The sequence below is a fragment of the Mus caroli genome, unplaced genomic scaffold, assembly GCF_978045245.1.
Source record: "Mus caroli unplaced genomic scaffold, Mus_caroli_1 scaffold_8, whole genome shotgun sequence".
In the NCBI taxonomy this organism is placed as follows: domain Eukaryota; kingdom Metazoa; phylum Chordata; class Mammalia; order Rodentia; family Muridae; genus Mus; species Mus caroli.
This window is the reverse complement of record NW_028227263.1, coordinates 141,978,729-142,005,732: the sequence shown is the minus strand read 5'-3', so window position 1 is coordinate 142,005,732 and position 27,004 is coordinate 141,978,729. Positions and strand designations below refer to the sequence as shown.

General features: G+C 45.6%; 2 protein-coding genes across 2 annotated transcripts; both read right to left on the bottom strand.

The window, feature by feature from the left end:
- Positions 1-117: 117 nt before the first annotated feature.
- Positions 118-1,843, bottom strand: Leng9 (leukocyte receptor cluster member 9). Its single transcript, XM_021168594.2, has one exon. It carries the CDS (start codon positions 1,607-1,609, stop codon positions 158-160), a length of 1,452 nt encoding a protein of 483 aa, XP_021024253.1. The 5' UTR covers positions 1,610-1,843; the 3' UTR covers positions 118-157.
- A 1,377-nt stretch (positions 1,844-3,220) lies between these two features.
- On the bottom strand, positions 3,221-17,581 carry Cdc42ep5 (CDC42 effector protein 5). The gene is made up of 3 exons (XM_021168765.2): positions 17,494-17,581; positions 17,131-17,225; positions 3,221-3,729 (listed from the first exon to the last, which is right to left on the bottom strand). The coding sequence occupies exon 3, from the start codon at positions 3,727-3,729 to the stop codon at positions 3,277-3,279; it is 453 nt and encodes a 150-aa protein (XP_021024424.1). The 5' UTR covers positions 17,131-17,225; positions 17,494-17,581; the 3' UTR covers positions 3,221-3,276.
- Positions 17,582-27,004: the final 9,423 nt, after the last annotated feature.

Genomic DNA, 27,004 nt, shown 5'->3' with positions numbered 1-27,004 from the left:
GCCTCCCTGCCTCCCCTCCCTACCTCTCCCCTCCCTTTCCTTCATTCTCCTTGAGCATTGAGTACAGTACATTTTGGAAGCTTGAAACCAAAATTAAAGAGAGAGAGCGAGAACCTGTTTCTGCTTGGCCTGTTTTATCTGAAATATGAAACCTCGGTCATTTCAGGGAAATTTCTACCAAGGGAAGATAGCTATGCCCTGCTCTGCCCATGCGGCAAAGCCAGAGTTTACTTAGGGGCTGCCTTCCTAGCTCCTGGTTCAGGGTGTACTCAGGCTTGGGGAGGCAGACCTGGGTTCCATGTGGTACCTTAGCCAGGGTGAGGTGCGGTTGTAGTTCTGGCAGCAGCACCACTCTAAGCCCTTCGGCCTCTAGCCTCTGATTCAGTGTTTGGGCCATACCTGCCAGTGTGGGGGAGGGTGTGGCACAGAGCACATGATGGCCCAGAAGAACCAAGTCCCTGAACTGTAACTGGGAGGGTACCTGAAGCCCTGGTTTCAAGATAGCTCTCCGAAGAGCTCTAGCTGCTGCAGCCTCCTCCCCAGGGCCTGACAGCCTTAGCAAGACCACTGTCAGGTGCAGGGCCTGTGCTGGTACCAGGAACTCAGCACAAGAAGGGGCAATCCGGACCAGATGCTCTTGGGCCTTGACCACCTCAGCCCTAAGCCCAGGCTCTGTCACCATCAGTGCCACAAAATGTGTGGGCCGGGGCTGGCGAGGGGCCCTTCTGTCGTCAGGCCAAACACCTGGATCCCACACACTTTCCATCTCTTCAGCAGAAAGCCCTTTAGTTTCCATGCCCTGCGACTGCCACTGTGGAAGCAATGTAGCTCTGGGCTCCTCTACTGAGCTGATCTCCTTCTCTCCTGAGAAGTTCATGCTTGGGTCTGGCGTTTCTAACTCAGTGGTCCCATTCAGCCCGGTCTCTTTAGCTGGCCCATCCACTTCAGGTGTCTCCAGGCTGGAATCAAGCCCAGTTCTGGTCTCTCTGATTGCCCCACCCTCTTCGTGTGTCTCCAGGCCCGAATCAAGCCCTGTTCCGGTCGGGTTTCCACCCGCCTCTGCAGGGGCATCCTGGGTATCCAGACCCTCTAAACCCACCCCTGTTTTCTCTGTGTCAGGAATTTCTGGCGTGACCTCTGTCCAATGCTCGTCCCCGCCGTCCAGAGCATCAAGGATAGTGGGTCCCCGACCAGCCACAGAGCCCGATCCAAAAATAAGGTCAGTACGGGAGGCACGGTCCCACACCAGGCGGCCGCGGAAGCGGAAGTAGCGTATGCGGTGCTGCGGCACCGCCAACACGCCAGGTCCGAGCGCTGCCAGCGGCTCGTCCCAGCAGAAGGCGCAGAATGGCTCTTCCTGTACTCCCAGGAAGCGGTCGGTGTAGCCCACCGAAAAGTCAGCAGGGTCCAGGCGTGGGTCCCAGCGGATGCGTCGGATGACGTCAGCAGCAGTACGCAGAGCGGGCTTCTTGGACCCAGCCTCCGGTTGCGTAACCTCGGGGGACGGCGCCCGGGCCCCGGGATGTGGCTGACGGCAGCGCGCACCGAAGCGACAACGGCCCTCTAGGAAGAAGCGGCAGACCGCGGAGGAATCGGCCGAGGCCTCCATGGTCCTTCACGCACTAAGCGGTCTCTGTCTGCAGCGTTGATCTCCAACTGTGACGCCAGGAACCCCTCCGGCCTCAGGTGGAAGGAGGCCAAAGGACCAGGCGGGGCCTCAGAATGTAACCCGGGCTCTGGAGCTCCAATCTCAAGCCCTGCTTATTAACGTGTACGGGGTTTGTAGGCCACTGGGAACCCCCTCTTGCCCCGCCTGAAATGATTTACATATGTCCAGCCCCTCTGGGAGTCTTTAAAGAGCCTGGCCCCGCCCAACCAGCCAATTGGTGTGTGCGTCAAGCTTCTCTCTGGACATCCAGGGAGCCACGTCTTATTCCATACAACTTCTCCCTTTTGGGACTTTAGCGAGACAGTTTAACAAATACTTGACAAGTGCCCCACCGCCGTCAGGGCCCCAAGAAAAGCTTCTCGGCATCCGATTTACATATACTCCGCAGCCTGGGTGGGGGTAGGGCTTAGAAAACCCCTCCCGCCGCCTCCAGATACTTTGCATCTGCTCAGCCTTTTGAGACCTCTAGGGAGCCTGGCAGGGCAGCAACTGATTTACCTGAACCCCGCGGCTTCGTAGGGAGGAGAGGAGTGGGACTCAGCGGTCTTGGCCCCGCCCCCAACCGTCTTTAAAGTTTGTAGCCAGCTCCCATACAATTGATTATCTTACATACCATACCTCATAACGAATAAAGTGACTCCTGGTCCTGCCTCTGTCAAGTTATTTATAAATAAATGTCTTTCCTGGGAGCCTCACCCCTTTACCTTGGCCCACTCCACCTGATTGTTTTACACATGCTCCGCCCCTCATTGGTCTTATCCTGGACTCAACCAAGGCGAAATGGTTTCTCCTGTGCCTCGTTGTAGAGATCGGGTTTTACTCCTGTCACTAGCCTAACTTTTGACATATACGACCCACCCTTTTGGAAACCCTTACTCTACCTCTGGTTTGGTTAATTTAAATTGGTCTTATCCCTCTAGGGACCTAAGATAGCCCCATCCCAAACCCAGAGACTTATTCTAATTGTTCCTCCCCTCTGAAAACCTTTGAGAATTTTGCTTCATCCCCCCCTCCTCCCGATATAGGTTCGGGCAGTCCTGCACCTCTAGATGTTAAAATATATGGACGTCTCAGGCTGAACTTTGTGCCCAGATTTGTAACGCAACAGCCTCCTGCAGGGCGACACACAGTTGGTGGGACCTGAAGCCCTTCCCACGGGAACCACACCCTCTTGGCTCCAAAGGGTCGCCAACCGCTTCCCTTTGCAGACGCTCCCTGAAAAGGGAGCGGCGCTGCCCAGAGTGCACCTGGAGGGAAGTGGATGGCCAGGCGACTGTGACTCTTTAGGCCAGATAGCAGCTGTCACGGGGGTTGGACTTTATCCTGGTGGTAGGGAGGACCGGTCAAGGTTTGAGGAATGAATAGGGCTGTGGTAGAGACTCCGCCTTTTGGGAGGGGCATTACATGAATAAGTATTCAAACTCTTAAAGGAGCATCACTGACAACTTGACTTGTAGTTGGTGGCACCCCAACTAGAAGTGGCACCACCCTACTGCTTCTGGACCCTTTTCCGCGTAAAGTGAATAGACAGTCCATGGCACAAACCTCAGCCATTTATGTGTACAAAAGTGGAGTGCTGGGAGGGAGGGGTTGAGGGAATTATGACATTACAGACCGATGACGTCGTCCAGCTGGAGGTCAGCATTTGAGCAGCAGTGGGTCTTGGGGTGCTGCATTCTAGGGTGGGCATCCCCATTGGGCTTGGTGGCTGTTGTCTCGCTGCGCTCCGCGTCCATGACGCCTAACACCGCGTCCAGCATAGAGGGGCCCAGGTCCAGGTGGAAAGACAGCAGCGGGTCCTCAGGTGAAGGCACAGGCACAGGGGGCTGTGGGACTGCAGGTGGAGCGACAGAATGTGGGGCCACAACCGGTGGAGCTCCAGGCTCGGGAGGCGGACCGCCCCCGTGGCGACTCAGGAATGAGGTGTCCCCGAAGGTGTCGCCACCGCAACCCACGTGCAGTGTGTGCCTGAAGTCTCCGAGCGGTGCTGAGATAGAGAGTGCTCCGCGATCCAGTCGCTTCTTGGGTTGTGCAGGGCCCATCTGCTTCATTACCGGCATCTGTGGGGACATAGGCATATCAGAGCTGACTCATCCGGGAGCCCCAACTCTGTATCCCTATCCTACATAGCCACAGAATGCTCTCATAAAACAGGGCTATGGAAGAACTATTATTCCCAGTTAACAAATGAGGAAGCAGACTGGGAGGTTCTCAAGATCTCTCCTGCTGAACTCAGTGACATACTTAGGTTTTCCTTAGTAAACCATAACTGTACCTGTGGTTGTTTTTTTTCACTCTTTATCACCCTCTCCAACCCACTTCATCCCCTAACACTAATTTCTTTATTTTTTTTAAATATTTTATTTACAATTCAATTTTTATCCCCTTTCCTCATTTCCCCACCAAAAAATTCCCTATCCCATTCCCCCTCCTCCTGCTCACTAACCCATCCAACTCCTGCTTCCCTGCATTCCCCTACACTGGAGCATCAAGCCTTCACAAGGCCAAGATCCTCTTCTCTCACTGATGTCTGATAAGGTCATCCTCTGCTACATATACAGCTGAAGCCTTGAGTCCCTCCTTGTGTACTATTTGGTTGGTGGTTTAGTCCCTGGGAACTCTGGGGGTACTGGTTAGTTCATATTTTTTATTCTTCCTATTCCTATGGGGCTGCAAATCCCTTCAGCTCCTTGGGTCCTTTCTCTAGCTCCTCCATTGGGGACCCTGTGCTCAGTCCACTGGATGGCTGTGAGCATCCTCTTCTGAATTTGTCAGGCAAATGTTTCTCCTCCTCCTCCTCCTCCTCCTCCTCCTCCTCCTCCTCCTCCTCCTCCTCCTCCTTCTTTTGGTTTTTGGAGACAGGGTTTCTCTGTGTAGCCCTGGCTGTCCTGGAACTTGCTCTATAGGGCAGGCTGGCCTCAAACTCAAAAATCTGCCTGCCTCTGCCTCCCAAGTGCTGGGATTAAAGGCATGGGCCACCACTGCCCCACTCTTCCTTTTTTCTTTGACCATGGCTACTTGCACACTGCGACCGACCTTCCTAAGTGACCAACAACTGCCGACCACTTCTCTCAGGGCTCACATTTATGTAATCTCTGAAAAGTTTCCAGAATTCCAAATTTACAAAGTCGCAGCTGGCAAAAACCACACTTCTGCTAGAGCTCAAGGTAAATCAGAGTCAGCTGCTGAAGAAAATCTGAAGCATCCTCACATCTCTATGCCTGGGATTAAAATGGAAGGACATTCTTATAATATTTCTGTTTTTTTTTTAACAAAAATTCCAGAATTATCACTACACATGACCATTATACTGTGTGGGTCATCCCAACAAAAAATATTTGAGCATTTCTAGGGGGTAGGTACCAAAAAAATTACTTTTGGAGTGCTACCCATCAAGGCTAATAAAAAATAACTTCAGTTAGCATTGGTTATAGAGGAACAATACATGATTGCCAATGCCCATCCTTGAAGACAGGGAGACTGTCCACTTAATACCCAGGGTGCAGGTCTAGGGCCAACTACACATTCAAGCACTCTGCGCTCTGTACACATTGAAGAAGTGGACTAAGAAAGCTCTGCAGGGCATGTGCAAAATTCACTGAATAGGCCACATGAAGATTCTCATTTGGGAGGTTGAGAGTGGTTCAGGGGAGCTGTATATTTACACAGAATTTTATAGCTAAAATCTGCTTTGGGGGAGACGATGACCAAGCAGTATAATATCTCATATTCTGTAAAACACTAATAAATAATAAATGTTATATGTTAAAAGGAATAGTAATAGTAAAAGTAACAGGGGCTGAAGAGAGGGCTCAGAGGTTTCCTGTTTGCTGCTCTTCCAAGGGAGGGACGCATATTTGCATAGAATTTAATAACTAAAATGGTCTGCTTTGGGGCAAGCAGTATAACATCTCATGCTTTGTAAAAACACTAATAATAAAGCAAATACCTTATATGTTAACGTATTTCCAGGGAAGCTCTGATCTCAGTATCCATGCCCACAGTTTAGAATTTCCTAGAACTACACCTCCAAGGAAACTGATGCCCTCCACTTGCATCTGTAGGTACTGTACACACACAGAGACATGTACAAATATACACATTCCCACTACCCACATGGTGGTTCACAATTCCCATTAGCATCAATTCCAGAGGATCTGATGCCTCCTCCTGACCACCATGGGCACCAAGCTTGCATGTGGTGTACACGGCCACGCGCACACACATACACACAAACAGAGGCAGAGACAGAGAGAGATGACCAAATACACTCACAGATAAAAAGAGCAGATCTAATAAATATCAGCAAGAATATCATATATTTGCAGCTGCCAGCTAGTGAACTGTAAACCAGATGTGCAGTTGCTAGATTACTGCACCACACCTGGCTGGGTGGAAAATAGAAACACAGCAAGCCTTGGCCAATATCCTGAAGCTTGGTCTTTTTTCCATGGAAATTTTGAGTGGAACTTTTACAACCCTGTACTTTTAACACTCACTGCTATTATAATGAAATCCCTTGTTTCTATTTCAATCAAAGACCCACCCCTTTCCAGTAAAGTGACTCTCCACAAATTAATCTTTTCATTTTCCTGTCTGTACAACAGATAAAATGATACTTCCGATTCCTTGCAGAGCACATAGAAACAGCGACTTAAAGAAAAGCTTACTTTTAATTTTAAGTATTGCCAACTGGTAGTGCTAGTTAGTGTTGGGAGAAGAAGGGCTGTGTCACCCAAACAATAACTGCGGAACAAAGATTAGACTTGGTAAAACTGTAGGAGAAAGGCAAAGCAGCCAACACTATTCTTTCAGCATTCAGCACCCAGGGGAGAAGTGTCAAGCCAAAACTGCTTGAAATAATTTAGATGGGCGTAGTCTAACTGCATGTATGTATGCACGTACAATTTACATGTGTTCCTCTCTACTCCGACTGAACTTAGGATCTCACACATCCCAGAAAAGCACTCTAACACTGAGTGAGCTACATTCCCATGTCTATAATTTTTTTTTTTTAATTTTAAGTGTATGGATGTTTTGCCCAAATGTGTGTCTGTGTGCCACGTGCATGGTTGCTGCCCATAGAGGCCAAAACAGGGTGTCAAATCTCTTAGAATAACAGCCAACCAAGGGTTACCCTGTGGGTGTTGTTTGTTTAAAGGTGATTCCTCTAGGCTACTCCCTGGATGCCTTATGTCATCATCAGCCGCCATTACCTATGGCTGCCAGGTGCAGGCAGCATGTATAAGCACTGCTGGACACCCCAGTTCTCTCTCTGTTCCCATGTGTTCTTGGATAATCTTTCTCTCTCCTTTTTTGTCCTTCTCTGTTCCTCCACCTCCTTCTCTTCTGTGCCCTTCCCCTAGCCTTGAGTTGGCTAAACATAGACACTGGAGCCAGGCCTCAGGCCTCTCTACATTTACATCTTCCTGCCAGAGACCTGAGACCTGAGAACTGCCCACATGTTGAGCTGCTGAAGAGCTTACTTTGCAACTCAATCCAGCTGAAACAAATGGATGGGATTTTGGGTTTTGCCTATATAAAAGCAGAGCTGAAAAATTAAAATTTGAGCCATGATTAGAGAAACTTTGTCTTGGCTCGTTATTTCTCTTGTCCACCCATTCTATTCCAACCCCAGCTTTCCTTCCAGGTAAACCTGGTTATCCATGGCTCCTGGACAGCTACAGGTGGTGCCCAAATGAGGGACCTAGACACAGAGAGACCCAGTGAGGGACATGTCTTTGGTAGAGCTCCCCAGAAAATGGTAGAAGTTATGTATCCCTCATGGTGGTAAGCAACATACAGCATTAATGTTAGCTCTATAAATTTTATCTTTTGAAGGCTGTTGATTGAAAGGGTGCAAAAAGGATACAAGCTAGACTGAGTCAGCATCAGCCCAATGCTGATATCAGCTAAGGGTGACAGAGCATTGGGATGGGGAAGTATATAACAAAATAATAACAACAACAAAAAGGAGATGCTAGATATACAAATGACATGAGAGAGAGAGAGAGAGAGAGAGAGAGAGAGAGAGAGAGAGAGAGAGAGAGAGAGAGAGAGAGAGAGAGAAGGAAAATAGATTTTGGAGCTTTCTCAGGGACAGAAGGAAATCAGGAGACGTCCTGCTTCCTCTTTGACCCCTACAAGAGACATCCTTAGTTCTGGTTACATCAAGTTCTCTTCCCTGTCTGTTGTATGTCTTTGGTGCACCAATCTGTCTATGTGTCAATTTGTGTTTGTTTATTGTTTTGCTGTCTGAATGACTGCTGTTCTGTTTCATGTTGAAAAGAAAAAACTGTTAAAACTTTATCTGCTGGCGGTCCATCTCTTGATTCAGTCTCAGTTTGCACAGCGGAGGCTGATTAAAGTTGCCCTGCACCCTTAGCCAGGAGTCAAGGACAGCAGGAGAGGCCCTGCTGAAAGGATGCTTTTAAGAGGGGCCAGCAGCAGCCTGGTGTGGTGGTGCACACCCAACACTAGGGAGGCAGAAGCAGGCAGATTTTTGAGTTTGAGGCCAGCCTGGTCTACAAAGTGAGTTCCAGGACAGCCAGGGCTACAGAGAAATCCTGTCTCGAAAAACAAAACAAAACAAAACAAAACAAAACAAAACAAAACAAAAAGAGGGCCAGCAGCTTCTTAGTTCTAAGGCAAATAAGCTGATAGTTGTTTTTTCCTAGAAAAATCTCTGCAATTGTGATCATTGGGTTCAGCAAATGACAACGTGCTTTTTCTCTTGAAATTACAGCTAGAAAAATAAAAAATTTTGTTTGGTCTAAATTTATAAGATTCGTGTAGCCACTTCATTTTGTTTCTGACTGGTCTTAAAGGCATAAATATGTTCTGCATGTCTTGATCATAGAGTATTGGCTTATAAGTTATTGGGTATGATTTAAAAAGTATAACAGTGGTAATAAGAAAGTTAGCTTAAAACTGGTAACTCAGGGTTGGAGTCATTTTAAACAACAACACATGGCATGAACAAGTGCAGGAAACCAGGCCTCTAAAGATACTTCTAAATTGGGATAATATTTCATGTAATTCTTATCCTAGAAACTAGACTTATAAGGGATAAGATATAAAATAATATCTCTTTAATGAAGCATTAAAAGCTGCACTGTCATGCATCATAGGGTGAAGGTGATGCTTATGGTATTGGTTTTAAGGAGAATGGATCATTTAAAGTTGGATTTTGCTTCCCAAAGTTATGATTATGCTCTAAGATTGCAAAAGAAACTTTAAAATTATAGTTAAATTGCCAGTGTTCCATTGGCTGCAGTTTGCAGTTTTGATTCTTAACTTGCCCATATTTTGTAATTAGGATGATTGCAAGAGTAATAAAAGCTGTGGCCAGTATGGGCCCCTGCCCCTTTTACACATGCTTTATTGGATACAGTGGTAGAAGCAAAATTTAACCCCCAAGATCGGAAAGGAGATCTCAGTGGAAATTTATTTGGTATCAAACAGGCTCCTGATGAACTGCTTCAAGGAGTTTGTGGATAGGCTACTAAAAACAGGTAGTAGAATTTTCAGAAACCCTCAAGCAGGGGTTCCATATATAAAAATTGGGCTCTCATACAATCCGTGTCTACCTATGGCTGCTGCCTTGCAAGGGGACTACAGTACAAACAATGCTTTCACAGTGCTGAGGTCATAAGGAATGTTTTAAGTATAAATCATTTTAGGAAAAACTGTCCAAAAATTAAAGGCATAGACAGACAGTAGAATTGCTCCCCTGGAATCTGTCCTCACTGTGGGTGTGTGTGTGGGGTAATCATTGGGCCAGGACTCAGGCAGTATGCTCAGATTAAGAAATCTTTACATTTGAGTTCATGCAAAGCTCCGAGCTGCCTCAGTGAGACTTTCGTGGCACTGCTTTTGTCTTACAAAAACCCTGCCTTTGGAAGTTTTGGGGCCCTCACCTTGCCTCACCTGGGGGGAATTATTTTTAAGCCAAAACAGTATTACAGATTTATCCAGGTGTTGTTCAAAATAAGGTTCAAACTTAAGATTTATGAAAGGTCAATGAGGCTGTGGAACCTGTAGAGGCATTGCAATCTGGCCTGCCTACTCCAGATAGAATTATTGTGGATTTGGAAGGTTGTTTTTTCCTTTGCATCCTGATCATTGTAAAGGGTTTGCTTCTCCTGAGCTTGTGATCATTGGAAAGTTTTGCCTCTAGGAATGACTAATAGTCTTACATTACGTTAAAAAAAAAAAGTCTCTGCTTCAGTACGAGAAGTTAGGACTGTGAATCTCTCAGTGTCTATTGTTTACTATGTGGAGAGTATTTTATTAGCTGATCCCTCTGATGGCCTCTTATTACAAATCTTTGCTCTTATACAACTGTTCTCTAGCCCTCCTTCTCTCTCTCCCTTCCCCCCTCTTGCCACATGGCTATGGCCGGCCTCTCTCTACCTTCTCTCCTTCCCCCTGCCTTTCTACAATAAAGCTCTAAAACCATTAAAAAAAAAAAAAGTTGGAGTAGTTGTTGCTCCAGAAGATTCAGAGGCAGTATCCTTTTCAATATTTCGGGTCTCAGTTATATCCTAGAAAAAATATGGCACAGAAAATTCAAGAAAGAAAAGATGATTTGCTTACTTCAAATTATTTTCAAAGCTTCCAGGAGATGTTAATTGGATAAGACCTCACCTTAAGCTCACCACAGGAGGACTTAAACCTTTGTTGGATGTTCTCAAGAGGGATGCAAAATAACTGGTGAGGTATGAATAGCTTTGCAAAAAGTAGAGAAAGCTGCAGTAATCAATTGTTATCAGTGTAATCAAATGTTAGTTATTGTTACTCAATGTGCCCACGGCAATTCTTTGGCAAAAGGACCATTACTGTGGATTCATCCTTCTTCATCTCCAAATAAAGTTTTAACATCCTATTAAAAAGCTGTTGTGGTGTTAATAAAGAATTGTAGGATAGAATCATGAAAGTATTTTGAAAAGAATGTCTTAAAAGCCTAATGAGACATCCATTCCTTGTTTCAAAACGCAACTGAATTGGTTATTAATGAATACTGAAGCTGGGCAGAGGTGGTGCACTCCTTTAATCCCAGCACTTGGGAGGCAGAGGCAGGTGGATTTCTGAGTTCAAGGCCAGCCTGGTCTACAGAATGAGTTCCAGAACAGCTAGTGCTATGCAGAGAAACCATGTCTCAAAATAAAATAAAATAAAATAAAATAAAATAAAATAAAATAAAATAAAATAAGAATACTGATATTTGGCCTATTGCATGGCAAACTTTGATAATCATCATCCAAAAGACAAGTTGTTAAAGTTTGCTTCTATGCATACTTTTGTATTTCCTGAAAATTTATGCATGCATCCCCTAGAGAATACATCTACTGTATTTATAAACATCCCTGCTATGGAAGAGAAGTATATCGGATCACATGTTTATTCTCATGAGTTTCCCTCTACTTCAGCACAAATAATTGAACTATGTGCTATAGCCACTGGTTTTAAAGTGTTAAAATCAAGCTTTAATTTGTATACTGATAGCATATATATATATATATATATATATATATATATATATATCTCAAATTTTGCAATTGTTTAGGCATATACAACTCAAGTTAAGAGAAAGTACTGTTCCTTTAAAGGACTGTCCTTGGACATTTAAGAACTCATCCTGGACTGCCTGGACAAGACCCCTTAAGGCAATGCCACAGCAGACTTGTATCCCAGACAGATTATAGATCTTATACAGGAACAATTGGCCAAATAATCTCTCTCTCTCTCTCTCTCTCTCTCTCTCTCTCTCTCTCTCTCTCTCCTTCCCTCCCTCCCTCCCCCCTCTCTCTTCTTTTTCCTTTTCCTTTTCTTTTCTTTTTTTTTATTTTTTTGAGACAGAGTTTCTCTGTGTAGCACTGGCTGTCCGGAACTCGCTCTGTAGAACAGGCTGGCCTTGAACTCAGAAATCCACTTGCCTCTGCCTCCCAAGTGCTGAGATTAAAAGCATGTGGCACCACTGCCCAGCATAATCTCATTCTTTACATCATCAAAATAGTAATGGCTTGAGACAATAATTTGATATTTTTAGAGAATGTGCATGTCAAATTGTAAAGACTTGTTCTCAGTATCCTCAATTTCAACCTGTTCCACATTATGGTGTTAATTCTCAAGGACTTATACTTAATTATTGCAAGTGGATACTCATATTTCTGATTTCAGAAAAATAAAATATGCACATGTGACTATTGATACCTTTTTAGGCTTTCTAGTTGCAACTGCGTTAACAGGAGACGCAACTAAAACTGTAATTGGCCCTTGCCTGCATTGTCTTTCTCTGCTTGGTGCTCCAAATCAGACTAAAACAGATAATGGAACTGGCTACTACTGTGAAGCCTTTGAGGCGTTTTGTCAACAATTTAATGTTACCCACATTACTGGGATTCCTTATAAACCTCAGGGACAAGCTATTGTGACTTTAAACAATATCTTCTTCTTTTTTAAATAATAGGAGGGAATTATATCCCTGTACACATTATTTAAATCATGCTTTTATTTTTAAATTTTTAAAATTTGGATGCCAAGGAACTCTCTGCTGAGTGTCTAAGGCACTCTACAACCAGGCATACTTATGTCTAGGTGAAATGGAAGGATCTACTTATTGGCACATGGCATGATCCTGATCAAGTATTTAATATGGGGAAGAGGACATGTTGGTGGTTTTTTCCGTAGAATGCTGAAGGAGCATGCTAGCTGCCAGAGTGATTGGTATGACATGCTGATACTGGGACAAAGGATGATGCTGACCCGTGAGCTGCCGAGTGCCCTGACAATGGTGATAGGAATGCTGTATTGGACATGTGTTCTTGAGCCACCTTTCCTTGTCTATATCCCAGATTGGACAAGCTGCCTTGCTTTAGGCTTTTAGACCTTGTGGGACAGAGAACATGGAGACTGTGGAAACTGACTTAGAACTTGGAATGTAGTTTCCACTCTTACCAGAGAAGCAACAGTTTTCTGTTAATTCTCAAAGCCACCTCCTGCTCAGCCCTTGGCCAGACCTTGGGTCTGGTCATTGCTAATTTGCAGCTGAATTGAATACCTGAGGCAGCCCCACAGAGACCCTTAATCCTGCTGTTTTTAACTTTTGCATGTTAAGCAGATTAGTTGCCTACACGCAGGATCACCTTCAGCAAAGCTCAGTTTATTCACCATGGCAGTTATTCATCCCTATGAAGAAATGCAGAGTGCATACTCATATGCCCTCTGGACAGCTACACTCTGCCCTCATGGCTTTGTTCCCAACTGTCTGCCTGACTACATGTCTATCATCTGCCTTGACCATTTTCCCAGACCCTCCCTCCCCTCCCTCCCCCAAATAAACCCCCTGTATACTAGCTTAATTACACAGGAGGACACATTGGCATGGGCCCACTAGGAGACCTTTTACTACATTATATATGACAGATGTGGGAATCAAACCCAGGTTGTCTGGAAGAGCAGCCAGTGCTTCTAATGTCTTGAGTCATAGCTCCAACACTTCCATGACCCTCTCTCAAACCTTTTTGATTTTCATTACTGGACAAGATTTACTAAGTTGTCCAGGCTGTCTTTGAACTCACTTTGTAGCGTAGGCCTTAAACTTCGTTATTCTCCTTCCTCAGCATCCTGAGTAGCTGAGATTTCAGGCCTACCACCAGTATTGGTGTTTATCATTGTTAATTTTATTTTGGAGATAGCATCTTTCAGGCAGCTCATGGCAGTCCTCTTGCCTCAGCCTTCCCAAGTGCTGAGCTTACAAAACTGCACCCTCTTGTCCATCTCTCAAACAGCTCTTGCTATACCACTCCTACTCTACCCTTAACCTAGATAAGCAGACAGGGGGGCTGGAGAGATGGCTCAGCAGTTAAGAGCACTGACTGCTTTTCTGAAGGCCCTGAGTTCAAATCCCAGCAACCACATGGCTCACAACCATCCATAATGAGATCTGGTGCCCTCTTCTGGAATGTCTGAAGGCAGCTACAGTGTACTTAGATATAATAAATAAATAAATCTTAAAAAAATAAAATAAATAAATAAAAATTTTAAAAAGTAGATAAGCAGACATATTGTAACTTGACACACAATCACCTCTCCCTTCTTCCACCATAATGTAAACAAAAGTTTTGATGGGCTGGGAGACTGGCCCTTAACAACTTAGCAGGTACACTGATTTTTCCTATTTTTAAATGCTGTATTTGAGTCACTCATAAACACCGAGCCGGCTGGGCAGTGTTGACACATGCCTTTAATCCCAGCACTTGGGAGGCAGAGGCAGAGGCAGGCAGATTTCTGAGTTCGAGGCCAGCCTGGACTACAGAGTGAATTCCAGGACAGCCAGGGCTACACAGAGAAACCCTGTCTCAAAAACAAACAAACAAACAAAACAAAACAAATAAACACCGAGCCACAGTTAACCATAAAGATCCTCTAGAGAGGATCCTAGAGGAGCCAGCAATGCCCTTCACCTCAGTACACTACGGTGAGAAGGAAAAATGGATAGAAGTCAGAAAATCAGATGCGCTGGGTGGTAATGGCGCACACCTTTGATTCCAGCACTTGGGAGGCAGAGGCAGGTGGATTTCTGAGTTTGAGGCCAGCCTGGTCTACAAAGTGAGTTCCAGGACAGCCAGGGCTATACAGAGAAACCCTGTCTCAGGAACCCCCCCTCCAAAAAAAAAACAAACCAAAACAAAACAAAAACCCAAAAATCAAAAACAAAAACAAAAAAACAACAGAAAATCAGATGCTCAGGTTGAGATCTGGCCACTGTGGCTGCTGTGTGGCTTTGGATAAGCATGGGCACCATCTGGCCTGGTTTTCTCATCTGTCGAGTGGAATATCAGTAGAATGCTCCATCTCAGCAAAGCACACAGTAAATGGTCAACAAATAAATGCTACCTAGAATTCTACTCCCTTTTTGTTGGAGTGCTGAGGATAAAACCTAGGGCTAGCTAACACTGGTGGTGTTAAGCAAGCACTCTACCATTGAGCCATGCCCCTAGTACCTCATTGGTTAATTCCAGGCAGACACTCTAGAACTGAGCCACATCCCTGTCCCCTTCCTTGGGCAATTCTAAGCAAATGCCCTGCCATTTAAGCTATACCATTAACCTTTAAAACAAACAAACAAACAAAAAATGTTAGTGGGGTATGGTAGTACATACTTTTAATCCCAGCATTTGGGAATCAGAGGCAGGCAGAAAACTGAGTTTAAAGCTAGCCTGGTCTACACAGTAAATTCCAGATCAGCCAGGATTACACACAGAAAGAAAGAAAGAAAGAAAGAAAGAAAGAAAGAAAGAAAGAAAGAAAGAAAGAAAGAAAGGAAGGAAGAAAGAACTAAAGAGAAAAGAAAGAAAAAAAACAGCAAAAGAGAGAAGGAGGAGGAGGAGGAGGGGGAGGAAGGAGGAGAAAAAGAATTTTTTTTTTTTTAACATTTTCAGATGGGATCTCATTTGGTTGCCCAAATTGATGTTTTTTTTTTTTTTTTTTTTTTGATTTTTGATTTTTGTTGTTGTTGTTTTGGTTTTGTTTGTTTGATTGATTGTTTTTTGTTTTTGTTTTTGTTTTTTTTTTGGTTTTTCAAGACAGGGTTTCTCTGTGTAGCCCTGGCTGTCCTGGAACTCACTCTGTAGAACAGGCTGGCCTTGAACTCAGAAATCCACCCGCCTCTGCCTCCCAAGTGCTGGGATTAAAGGTGTGCGCCACCACTGCCCGGGTCCAAATTGATGTTGTATTTTATATTTATATTTACTCCATAACCTGAATTTTGAACTTGTGATCCTCCTGCCTCAGCCTCTACTCCCTAGTAACTGGGATTATAGGCCTATACCCATAGTTTCAGCTAAGATCACAATTTGTAACATCACATATACTGGTGCTAGAAATTTGCCCTTTTTTTCTTATGGGGGTTCCCTTAATCTTTTGCTAAATTTATCCTCTGAAAAACAAGAGCCAGACCCCTGTATATTAAAGGATATTGAACACACACATGACCCTCTTTATTTCCCAAGCACATTCTCACAGATGAGCACTGGCCTTGGTAACTCATTTAATCCTCAAAACAATCCTCGGAGCAGAAGGTGATAACTTTTTTTTTCAATGATGAAAAACAGAAAGATTCAATAACTGGCCCTGGGTCACACGGGAATATATTCTGGAGACAGGATTTAGACCAGGCTGGTAAAGACTGAAATGTAAAGAAGCTATTGCAGTTGACAGTCACCCACAGGAGGAACAAAAAAGCTTTAATTTGATATAAAAGCCAGAGCTCTTACCTGACTTTGTTTTCTCTTCCATTGTCTATGGGGGGAGGAAGTGAATTAAAAGAGCTTGTGTGGGGCTAGAGAGAAGGCTCAGCTGCTAAAGGTTAGGCTCACAACCAAAAACGAGCTTTTGGAGGTGGATGTGATGGCACATGCCTTTAATCTCATTACAGAAGGCAGAGGTAAGTGGATCTTTATAAGTCTAAGGCCAGCCTGGTCTACATAGAGAGTTTCAGGCCAGCCAGGACTACATAGTGAATTCCGTCTCTTGTGGGGAAAAAGCTCTTGGGACTGGAATGATGGTTAACTGTTTAGAGGGGGACGAGGGTACTCGCTGCACAATCACAAGAACCTGAGTTCAAATCCCCAGCACCCATTCAAAAACCCTCTAAGCCCAGCACTGAAGAGGGCAGGGGCAAGAAGACAGCTGGGGCTTATTCCTTTGAATAAGAGACCTCTCTCATTTCAATAATAAAGTGGAGAATAATCTAGGGGGTTACCCTAACATACTCGAATGCAACACACTACATGCCTGCTCTCACACATGCAACATGGAGATTTTAATGGCCCTGTAGCCTTGGCTAGCTCTGAGACCTTCAGCGAGTCACATCCCCCTGCAACCTAGGTGTCCTTTTGCACACCCAGCTCTAAGCTCAAATATGCGTGCTGCAGGCCTGTTAAACACAAGGCAATGTGGTCATTCTTGGAAAAAGTTCTTCATCAGCCTAGGCTCTTACAGAGGGGCTGTTGTTAGGGATCAATGCAAAGTAGACTGGAAGAAAGCAGGCAACCCAGCCCGCCCTGACAGACACATGCTCAGATAAGCACATCCTCTCTGGCCTCTTCCACCCTCTTTTTCCTGCCTAAATACCACGTGGCTCCAGCTGCAGGGATGGGGGTGGGGGTGGGGCACAGCTGGCTCACCTCTGTCCTCTCTCACCCCCAGCCCTGCCAGCAAGAAAATAATAACCCGCTCCAGAGCTGGCTGGACTGGTTCTCAGGCTGGAGGAGGGTGGAGCCCAGACCTGGCAAGGGACCCCACCTGGAGACCCCTGGGATCTCAGGATTGGCAATCCTTTTCCTAAAGTCACCGGGCAGCATCGGGTACTTCGAAGTCCCTGGTCTGTTTGCTAACTAGTCTGTCTTCCTCCCACGCCCCCGGTTGAAGACCCCTGCCCACTACAACCTTCTCACCTCGTGGTCCAGACTTAATTGAGATCCGACTTAAGCTGGGGTCCCTCCTGGCCTCTCTGGCTCCTTTTTCCTTCTTTCTGCAGGAGAGCTCTCACCTGGCAAATAAAGTAAGTGTCACGTCCTACCTGGTAGGGGCTCCAGGACCTAGGCATGGGGTCTGAGTGCCACCGCCTCAGGCTGGGTCCTGCACCCTTGGGTCTCAGCAGCCCCACCTCCTAGATCTCTGGTTTCACGGGCTGGGAGTTCCCCTGCTTTCCTCTCTCACATTCCAGGGGTCCAGGAATTCTCTATCATTTGCCCTCCTCCCTCAGAACCAAGAGACTAGCCCCCAGAATCTGGCAACCCCCGGAAGTTCCTTCTTACTTGCACCAGGAATAAGCTTCAGCCCCTCTCGGGGCCAAGGCAGCCTACCGACCAAGCACCGAGTCAACGCCCAGTCAGCCAAGCTGGTCTCTTGTCCCGGGTTGAGAGGGTTAAGCCATAGGCCCCTCCCAGCCTTCCTTAGTCCCTAAAAGTTTGCCTCTAGGATTTAAAGGACTAGAAAGCCTTGATGGTAGAAAAGCTGAAGGCCCTTTGAAGGAATTGTAGGGACAGGAGGAAACCAGGACGGAGCGTAGTGGAAGCGGGGGTAGAGCTAGGGGGATGGACGGGCGCGCCCCCAGCCCAACCCCTACCTGGCCCAGCCTGGAATGTCCTGAAACCAGGGAAGTCTGGCTGTTTAGAAGAGATGTTAGGGGAGTGGCATGGGGTGGGGGCTAGGGGGGCGGGAAGGGAGGGCGAGTTGAGAAAAAACTGGCTATTTTTGTGTCAACTTGACACAGCTGGAGTTAACACAGAGAAAGGAGCTTCAGTTGAGGAAATGCCTCCATGAGATCCAACTGTAAGGCATTCTCTCAATTAGTGATCAAGGGGGGAGGTCGCCTTGTGGGTGGGACCATCCCTGGGCTGGTAGTCTTGGGTTCTATAAGAGAGTAGGCTGAGCAAGCCAGGGAAGGCAAGCCAGTAAAGAACATCCCTCCATGATCTCTGCATCAGCTCCTGCTTTCTGACCTGCTTGAGTTCCAGTCCTGACTTCCTTTGGTGATGAACAGCAGTATGGAAGTGTAAGCCGAATAAACCCTTTCCTCCCCAACTTGCTTCTTGGTCATGATGTTTGTGCAGGAATAGAAACCCTGACTAAGACAGATAGGAAGAGAGGAAAGAAGGAGAGTGTGGGGTGGTGTGTGTGTGTGTGTGTGTGTGTGTGTGTGTGTGAGAGAGAGAGAGAGAGAGAGAGACAGAGAGAGAGAGAGAGAGACAGAGACAGAGACAGAGACAGAGAGACAGACAGAGACAGACAGAGACAGAGACAGACAGAGAAAATGTGGGGTGAAGTGTGTGTGAGTGTGTGTTAGAGAGATATGGGGAGAGAGGAAAGAAGATAGAAGAGAATTAAAGTCCCAGTTGGAGAAAGAAGTGCTGTGCAATTGCCCTGGAGCGTTCCCCAGGATGCCCCTATTTGCAGCCATCTGCCAGAGAAGGGTCTTCACTCTGATTCCCTGTCTGTGGTGAAGACTACACACTGGTGTTCAAAACATCCTTCTGAAGCTGATGGAGCACTGCTGGAGTGAGGGTGTTTGGGGGGTGTGAGGTATGTGTGCTGTTCCCAGGTGTCCTGTGGCTTAGGGCAAATGCACAGAAAGGTGGAAGGCTCAGAGGGAGACCCAGTTACAGATCTAATAAGCAAGCGCCTTTGGGTTACACACTGAGGAGCCTGGAGAACTGGAGAACTGGAGAACTGGGAGCCTGTAGAACCAGGGAGGAGGGAGCACCATCAGAGAACAGCAGAGGCTGGTCATAGACCTTTAGTACAGGGAGAATTCCACAGTGTTTAATAGAGATATTTTGTCTGGGAGGTCTGCAGAAAGCACTGGAGTCAGGGACTCTGAACAGAGACCACGTGGAACACAAACACACAGGGAAGCAAGTAGAAAAGAAATGACTTTGGTAGACACTAAGAGGTCAGCTTGAAAGCCCCTAGGAGAAATCTAAGTCAGAATGACACATACCTGCTGGCCCATGCGTTTGCAGCTTTTACAGAGGAGCCAGGTTACTGGATTAGTCTAGACACCCATCAACGGATAGATGATTGGATAAAGAAATTGTGGTGTATGTTCCCAAAGGGGTTTTGGACAGCCTTGAAGAAAAACATAATTATGTCATTTTTGAGAAAATGGATAGAACTGGAGGTTAAATTAAATAACCCATACTGATAAAGACAACTACTATGTCTCATTTGTGACACACACCCCCCCACACACACACACGACACACGCACACACACATACTTGTTGCTGTCGATGAATTGTTTTGTTGGTGATAGCAGGGTTTGAACCTAGGGCCACCTGCATGCTAGTTAAGCCCTGGACAACTGAGCTATAAACCACTCCCTCCTGTAGGCATACTGTTTTTGTGCACAGTGTAAAGATTATCCTCTACCTGGTACCCTGCTTTTCAGACAGGGTCTCTCATTAAGTAACTCAGGCTGAACTTGAATTTCACTTCCTTTCACTTCAGTATCCTGGACAGCTGAGGTGACAGTGTCTCACTATGTAGATCTGGCTGGCCTGGAACTTGCTATGTCGATCATTCTCAAAGTCACAGACATCTGATTGCCTCTATTCTCCAGAGTGCCAGGGTTAAAGATGTGTCATCACGCCTCGCTGTTTATGACTTTTATTAGCTTTTATTGAGTTACCTATTCTGGGTGTGCATGTTTTACACGTCACCAACATTGCAATAAATATATAATTAAGATATATAATGTAATTATTCTGTTTGTAACATGTGACAAATATGACATATGTGACAGGTCAAGGGGGCAATGAGCACACACAACTCCTGTCTGTGTGGTGAGGAACCCACGCAGGGGCTCAGAGGCTAGTGTAAGGATATCATTGATTCAATTCATTCTGCCAACTACAATGACCCTCAGAGATCATCCAAGAGCAGTGGTGTTCAATTTGTGGGTCAAGACCCCTTTGGGGAGGTCAAAAAAAAAAACCCTCCCATAGGCATCAGTTATCAGATATCCTCCTTATCTGGTATTTACATTACAACTTATAACAGTAGTGAAATTACAGTTATGGAGTAGCAACAACAACAAAAAAATGATTTTATGGTTGGGGTCACCACAACATGAGGAACTGTATTAAAGGGTGGCAGCATTAGGAAGGTTGAGAACCACTGCTCTTACAGGATGTTGTAGGCTTGAGCAGGGCCACCTTCAAGAGCATTCTCAGAAATGGAGCTTGTTTTAATGCCCAGTGCCCCCCCACACACACACCTTGCAATTCATCATTTTAGAGAACAGGCTCCTTTACTCTTGAATTAAACACTAAAACCCATAGATTGTGAGGCTGATTTCTCATGGAATGGAAAAAGAAGTTCAAGCCTAGAGCAAAATCTCCCTAAAGTGCAAAGTTTGACTGATAAGAGGGAGGGAACCCCTGGGACAAGGCCATTGCAGTTCCGGGAGAAAGAGGGAGGGGAGTGGATTAAGAGGAGGCCTTGAGTTTCAGAAGCAAGCCAAGGACAATAAAATAATAAAGCAAAACAAAACCAACAGGGTTGTGGGATTTAATAACAACCCAGGCTGGAGGTGTGGGTAGCTGCTGGCTGAAGTGGGCCAGTGAGGGAAAACAGGCTGGAATCAGGAAAGGAAAAGAAGGGAGGCTCTGAGGAGGCCAGGTCAGGCCAGGGCAGTGAGATAGGATATCTAGGGAGGATTAGGGTCGCAGAAGGCTTCCTTTCTTTGTTGGTTTTGACACATTCACTACTATTTTGGCCTTGTCTGCCCTCAGTAGGAGAGGAAGCACCTAGTCTCAAAGAGACTTGATGGGGGAGCACTTGCTCAGAGAAGGGAATGGGGGAGGGGAAAGGGTGACTGGGAGAGAGGGAGGGAGGGAGGGAGGGAGGGAGGGAGGGAGGGAGGGAGGGAGGGAGGGAGGGAGGGAGGGAGCAGGATATAAAATGAATGAGTAAAAAATAAATAATTTTAGTTTTATTCCTTTTCTTTTTCTTTCCTCTTATTTTCTTTTCTCTTTATATTTTTCAAGACAGGATTTCTGTGTAGCCCTGGCTGTCTTAGAACTCACTCTGTAGACCAGGCTGGCCTAGAACTCAGAGATCCCAAGTACAACCACTGCCTGGTTTTGTTTCTTATTCTTTTTCAAAGGAATTTTCAGTGACATTGACAATACACAAATAAATCATTCTCTTGCGGAGGAATCTTTAGTAAGGCTTTAATGACTGCCAATCTAGTTCCTATCTTATTATTATTTATAATAATTTTTGGAAGTATAATATAATTACATTGTTTCTCTCCTTTACTTTCCTCCTTAAACCTCTTTTATGCACCACCTTTTCTCTCAAACTCATGGCCTCTTTTTTTTCTTCAGTTGTTGCTACATACTTACATATGCATAAGTATATATTCCTAAAAACAGAAATACAAGCTGTTCAGCTTGTGTCAGGTTACCTGTATGTGTATGATCGTAGGGATAACCATTTGGTATTGGGTAACCAATTTGGCTGGGTGGGTGGGGGAGTGGGGGAGGGTTGGGAGCATGGGGTGGGGGGTGAGTGGGGGATTCTTCCCTGTAGTATTTCTCTTGCTTCTTGCATAAGGTGTCAACCTTATTCGTGTCTTGAAGTTAGTTTCCGGGATGCAGTTCCTAACATGGGAGGCAGAGGCAGGCAGATTTCTGAGTTTGAGGCCAGCCTGGTCTACAAAGTGAGTTCCAGGACAGCCAGGGCTATACAGAGAAACCCTGTCTCGAAAAACCAAAAAATAAAAAATAAAAATTAAAAAAATAAGAATAAAAGTACACCTTAACATTCATTTGTGTGTTTATGGGGGAGTGGGAGGGCATGTCTATGGAGGTCAGAGGATAAGTCTATATAGTTGGTTCTTTAAATCCACATTTCTATGGGGCTGGATACATTTTTGTCCTGAAGGTCACCCTGTGTTCTGTGGAAGCTCAGCAGTAGTCCCGAGGCTCTGATTATGAGATTCTTCCAGATATCTCCCACACTTCTCATTTGAAAGGCAAAAGTGTTTCCAGGTATACTCTACATTTCTGCAGAGAGAATATCTTGTATATTGTATGGATGCATCACCTGACCATTAAAAAGACCTATGGCCTATACGAAAGGATAGATTAGAAGGTGGGACATCCAGGAGGCAGAAAGGATTCTGGGATAGAACCAGACACAGAAGATTTGCCCAGAGAAGATGGAACTAGATGTATGCCTAGTACCTGAGTATTTTAGGTCTTGCAATCTAATCTTGGAGTCATGAAGTCCAAGATCAGAACAAATCTGGGGCTGGGTCCTCAAAAAATGTGAGGGGCAATGGTCTCTTTCACAAGGACACACATTCCAAGCATTTTGTCACCTACCCTCTCCATAACCTTGGAGGTGAGCATTTCAGTGTGGGGAGGTTAGAGACACTCAGATCACAACACAGATTCTGTTGCTAAATATTCCTGAGTAGGAAAATCATCTTTCGGATATTCAACACCTATATAGATTGTGTTCAAAAGAACCTGCAGTGTTCTTTAAATACTCAGAGAGCCTATGAAATGATTTTTGAAAACTCTATGTGTGATAGCACAAGCCTAGAATCCCAGCACACAGGTGGCAAGAGAATCAGGAGTTCAGAGTTGGCTTCAGCTCAGAATCCAGCTGAGATATGTGTGTGTGTGTGTGTGTGTGTGTGTAGGGTGGGTGGGGTGGGTGGGGTGGGTGTATAAGACAATTGCTCACTATACTTCTTTCTTATATTTAATTATTTTTGCATCACTCACCATATGTAAAAACAGGCTTATTTGGTTTTTTTGTTTGTTTGTTTTCGGGTTTTTTTTTTTTTGGGGGGGGGGGTTGAAACAGGATTTCTCTGTGTAGCCCTGGCTGTCCTGGAACTCACTCTGTAAACCAGGCTGGCCTCAAACTCAGAAATCTGCCTGTGTCTGCCTTCCAAAGGATTAAAGGTGTGTGCCACCACCGCCCTGCAAAGTTTTACATCTTAGCAAAGTAAATTTGTATGAGCAAGATTTCTACTTAGGCAGGCTGATGGTCTGTACAGAGAGGTCACCTAGCAGGAATTAAGAAATAGATTTTTCTGATAGAATTTTCTGGAATGATGAGATTGTCTTTTAACACTGTCTAAGATGATGCTCACCAGTGGCTAGTGGGTCTGAGAAAATGGAATTTTAGATTGATCTAATTATTTTAATTTACTCAAATTGAAATGGTCACTGCTGCTTGGGGCTCATCCCACAGTAACTGGCTCAGGCCCAGAAAATTTACAGACTGTTTGTCTAGGTACAGGGAGCAGCCCCCTCCCCACTCCGCCCCCCTCCCCTGCCGGTAAAGAGGGAGGAAGGAGAAGGGTAAGGACAGGAATTCTGCCTTGGTTGGAGGGAAGAAACAGAAGCTGGCCCACCCTAGCCCAGGAGGACAGAGGGGCAGCATCTATTGAGCTTTTGCTGAATGATAGGCCCTATCCTAGATTCAAGTCCTCTGGGCAGGAAGCAGGACGATAGCAAGTCTGAGACCAGCCCAGGTTATACAGCAAGACTCTGACTCAAAAAACAAGCAAATGAACAAGGAAATATGTTCCTAAGGTGTGTTCCACACATGGTATGTTATCTCTTTCAATCGTATCAGCCAAACTGAGTCATCTAGGTAGAGTCTGAACCCAAGTCCATAAAACCAGAGGCCATAGTCTGCAGTGACAGGTACTGTAGAATCCAAAATAAGTTTAAGACCACTTAGCCCCTTCCCCTCTGAAGGGAACTTTAGGAAACATAGCAGTCAAAATGACTGTCTACAGCTGTCAAAACAAAATGAACCGTTCTCAGAAAAATAACCATAACAAGATAGCAGTTCCCAGAGAAAGTCCCCTACCCCACCCCACACTGAATTCTGAGAAAAAACAACAACAACAACAACAAAAACCAAACAGAAACTGCCCTGACCTTGTCGATAGCTGTGACATTAATAGCTGACCCATAAGTTCAAAATGTGCTACTGCTTTGCTGACCAAATCATAATAACCCACCATGGGGGCAAGCAAAGTGAGTCACTAGGCCAAAGGGTTACTTAGTCATACTATACAAACCAACCAATGCCTGAAAAGGTTACTTGCTACCCCAATTAAAATAAGCCAGCTACCCTGTTGCCTAAACTTCCCCCTTACAAAGGTATAAAAATTTTGTTCTTTGTTTGTTCTGGGTCTCTCCTCTGGCCTGCATGCTGAGAGCACAACCCAACATGTTAGATCAATAAAAATCCTCTTATGGTTTGCAGCGATGGTGGTCTCTGTGGTATTTGTGAGTGAGGGTCTTTTGGTGAACTCCAACAGCACCTGCCCACAGCCAGAGTAGCTCAGGATTGGGGTGCCCAACAACAAACAAACTTTATGGGCACACTATCTAGGTTCAGAGAGGAAGGAGGGAGAGAGTAGGTAGGAAAGAAGGGGAAAAAAGGAGAGAGAGAGAGAGAGAGAGAGAGAGAGAGAGAGAGAGAGAGAGAGAGAGTTAGTTTTATTTTAGGGGAGGTGCTTTCCCACTCCAACTGAGGTTTCTGTCACTACCCCTGTGCTAACATGTGGCCAGCCTACATTCTTGAAGTTCCTCCCTCTCCACCTTCTACACCAGGAAGATTTCCCATAAGCCCACTGACAGCCTGAGAAGAAAACTGGATGCGTTGGTAGTAAGTGGGAAATCTGAGGAAGTAGAGAAGGATCCAGAGTTGATGACTACATTCCTTGACAGAGGGTTTTGTGAGGTTTGCCATTCTCCTAGGATTTTCTTGCCTGACTCTAAATCCAAGTGGATAGAATTATGGCAAGAGCCCTGCATGCCTGTGTGTAGAGTGGCTGGGTTGTTGACTCCTGGCTCCACCCCACAGAAGTATCTGTGTTTCTTAAACAGAAAAAAAAAAAAAAAAACTTTAAAAAAATTTGTGGTTAAAGGCAGTATTGACAATTTAAGCCACTTTTACTAACCCTAATCCTTTCATCTCCTTGATCCTTGACAATAACCTCTACTTTCTCTCTCTTTTTTTTTTTTGAATTAATTTTTTATTAGGTATTTTCCTCATTTGCATTTCCAATGCTATCCAAAAAGTCCCCAGTACACTCCCCCCCCCACTCCCCTACCCGCCCACTCCCATTTTTTGGCCCTGGCGTTCCCCTGTACTGGGGCATATAAAGTTTGCAAGTCCAGTGGGCCTCTCTTTCCAGTGATGGCTGACTAGGCCATCTTTTGATACATATGCAGCTAGAGTCAAGAGCTCTGGGGTACTGGTTAGTTCATAATGTTGTTCCACCTATAGGGTTGCAGATCCCTTTAGCACCTTGGGTACTTTCTCTAGCTCCTCCATTGGGGGCCCTGTGATCCATCCAATAGCTGACTGTGAGCATCCACTTCTGTGTTTGCTAGGCCCAACCTCTACTTTCTACATCAGTGGTTTTTTTTTTTTTTTTTCTTCTTCTTCTTCTTGAGACATCTCCCTACATAGCCCAGGCTGCCTCTGAACTCACTATTTACTCTAAGCTGGCCTTGAACTCTTGGTAATACCCCGGCTTCAGTGGTCTGAGCACCTGGGGATTATAATCTGGCTATCTCTCAGTTTTAACTCATGTAAATGGTATTTGCTCTGTTAAGGGGAGGGGATAGAGATGGCTTGTTTTCTCTTAGCACAAAGTCCTTGAGGTTTGTGCATTATAATGCATAACAGGATTTTCTTCTTTTTCATCTTGTTTTGTTTTTCAAGACAGGATCTTTCTGGGTAGCCCTGGCTGTACTGGAACTCACTCTGTAGACCAGGTTGACCCCAAACTCACAGAGATCCATCTGCCTCTGCTTTTCCAGTGCTTGGATTAAAGGTGTACACCAGCACTGCCCAGCTCAGCATCTTCTTAGGAACTAATATTCCACTATAGATATTGGACATTTTTATTTATTTACATTTCAAATGTTACTCCCTTTCCCGGTTTCCCCTTCACAACCCCCCATTCTATCCTCCCTCCCCCTGCTTCTATGAGGGTGCTCCTCCACCTGTAGGCTCCCCTGGCCTGAAGAGGGCTGGTATAGACCAGTCCACCACTGAGGTGGGGCTACCTGCTTGGTGCAGCTTTCTGACTTGGCTGGGTTCTTCTGACTGGCTCCTCTTTGAAGTGACAACTGCCCTGCTCTTCTGCTACCTGCTGAGAGGCTGAACCTGTCTTCCCCAGATGTTCCTGAAATAGCTGACTATCTGTGGAACTGGCAGACTAGTGCTAACAACTTGGCAACAATACATCAAGAAGCCTGGCAACCGAGTTCTGATGGAATGGCTTCAGGCACCAAGAGTGGACTGGGGGGGGGGATAGGCCTTCCCCCTTTATAAGCACAGTTTCTGAGTAAAATCGCAGCCCTTGATCAGTACCCAGTCCTTGTAAGCTGCGGGCCAGAATACAACACCCACCAACCCACCCACCCACCTACTCCCACCTCACCACCCTGGCATTCCCCTGCACTGGGGTAGCAAGCCTTTACAGGGCCAAGGGCCCCTCCTTATCTGGTGCCAGATAAGGCCATCCTCTGCTACATATGCAGCTGGAGCCATGGGTTCCTCCATGTGTACTCTTTGGTTGGTGGTTTAGTTCCTGGGAGCTCTGGGGGCTCTGGTTGGCTGATATGGTTGTTCTTCCTATGGGGTTACAAACCCCTTCAGCTCCTTCAGTCCTTTCCCTAACTCCTCCATTGGGGACCCCATGCTCAGTCCAATGGTTGGCTGCCAGCATCCACATCTGCATTTGTCATGCTCTGGCAGAGCGTCTCCA

Coding starts and splice junctions, on each gene's coding strand:
- Leng9 (XM_021168594.2), bottom strand. CDS start 1,609: ATGGAGGCCTCGGCCGATTCCTCCGCGGTCTGCCGCTTCTTCCTAGAG.
- Cdc42ep5 (XM_021168765.2), bottom strand. CDS start 3,729: ATGCCGGTAATGAAGCAGATGGGCCCTGCACAACCCAAGAAGCGACTG.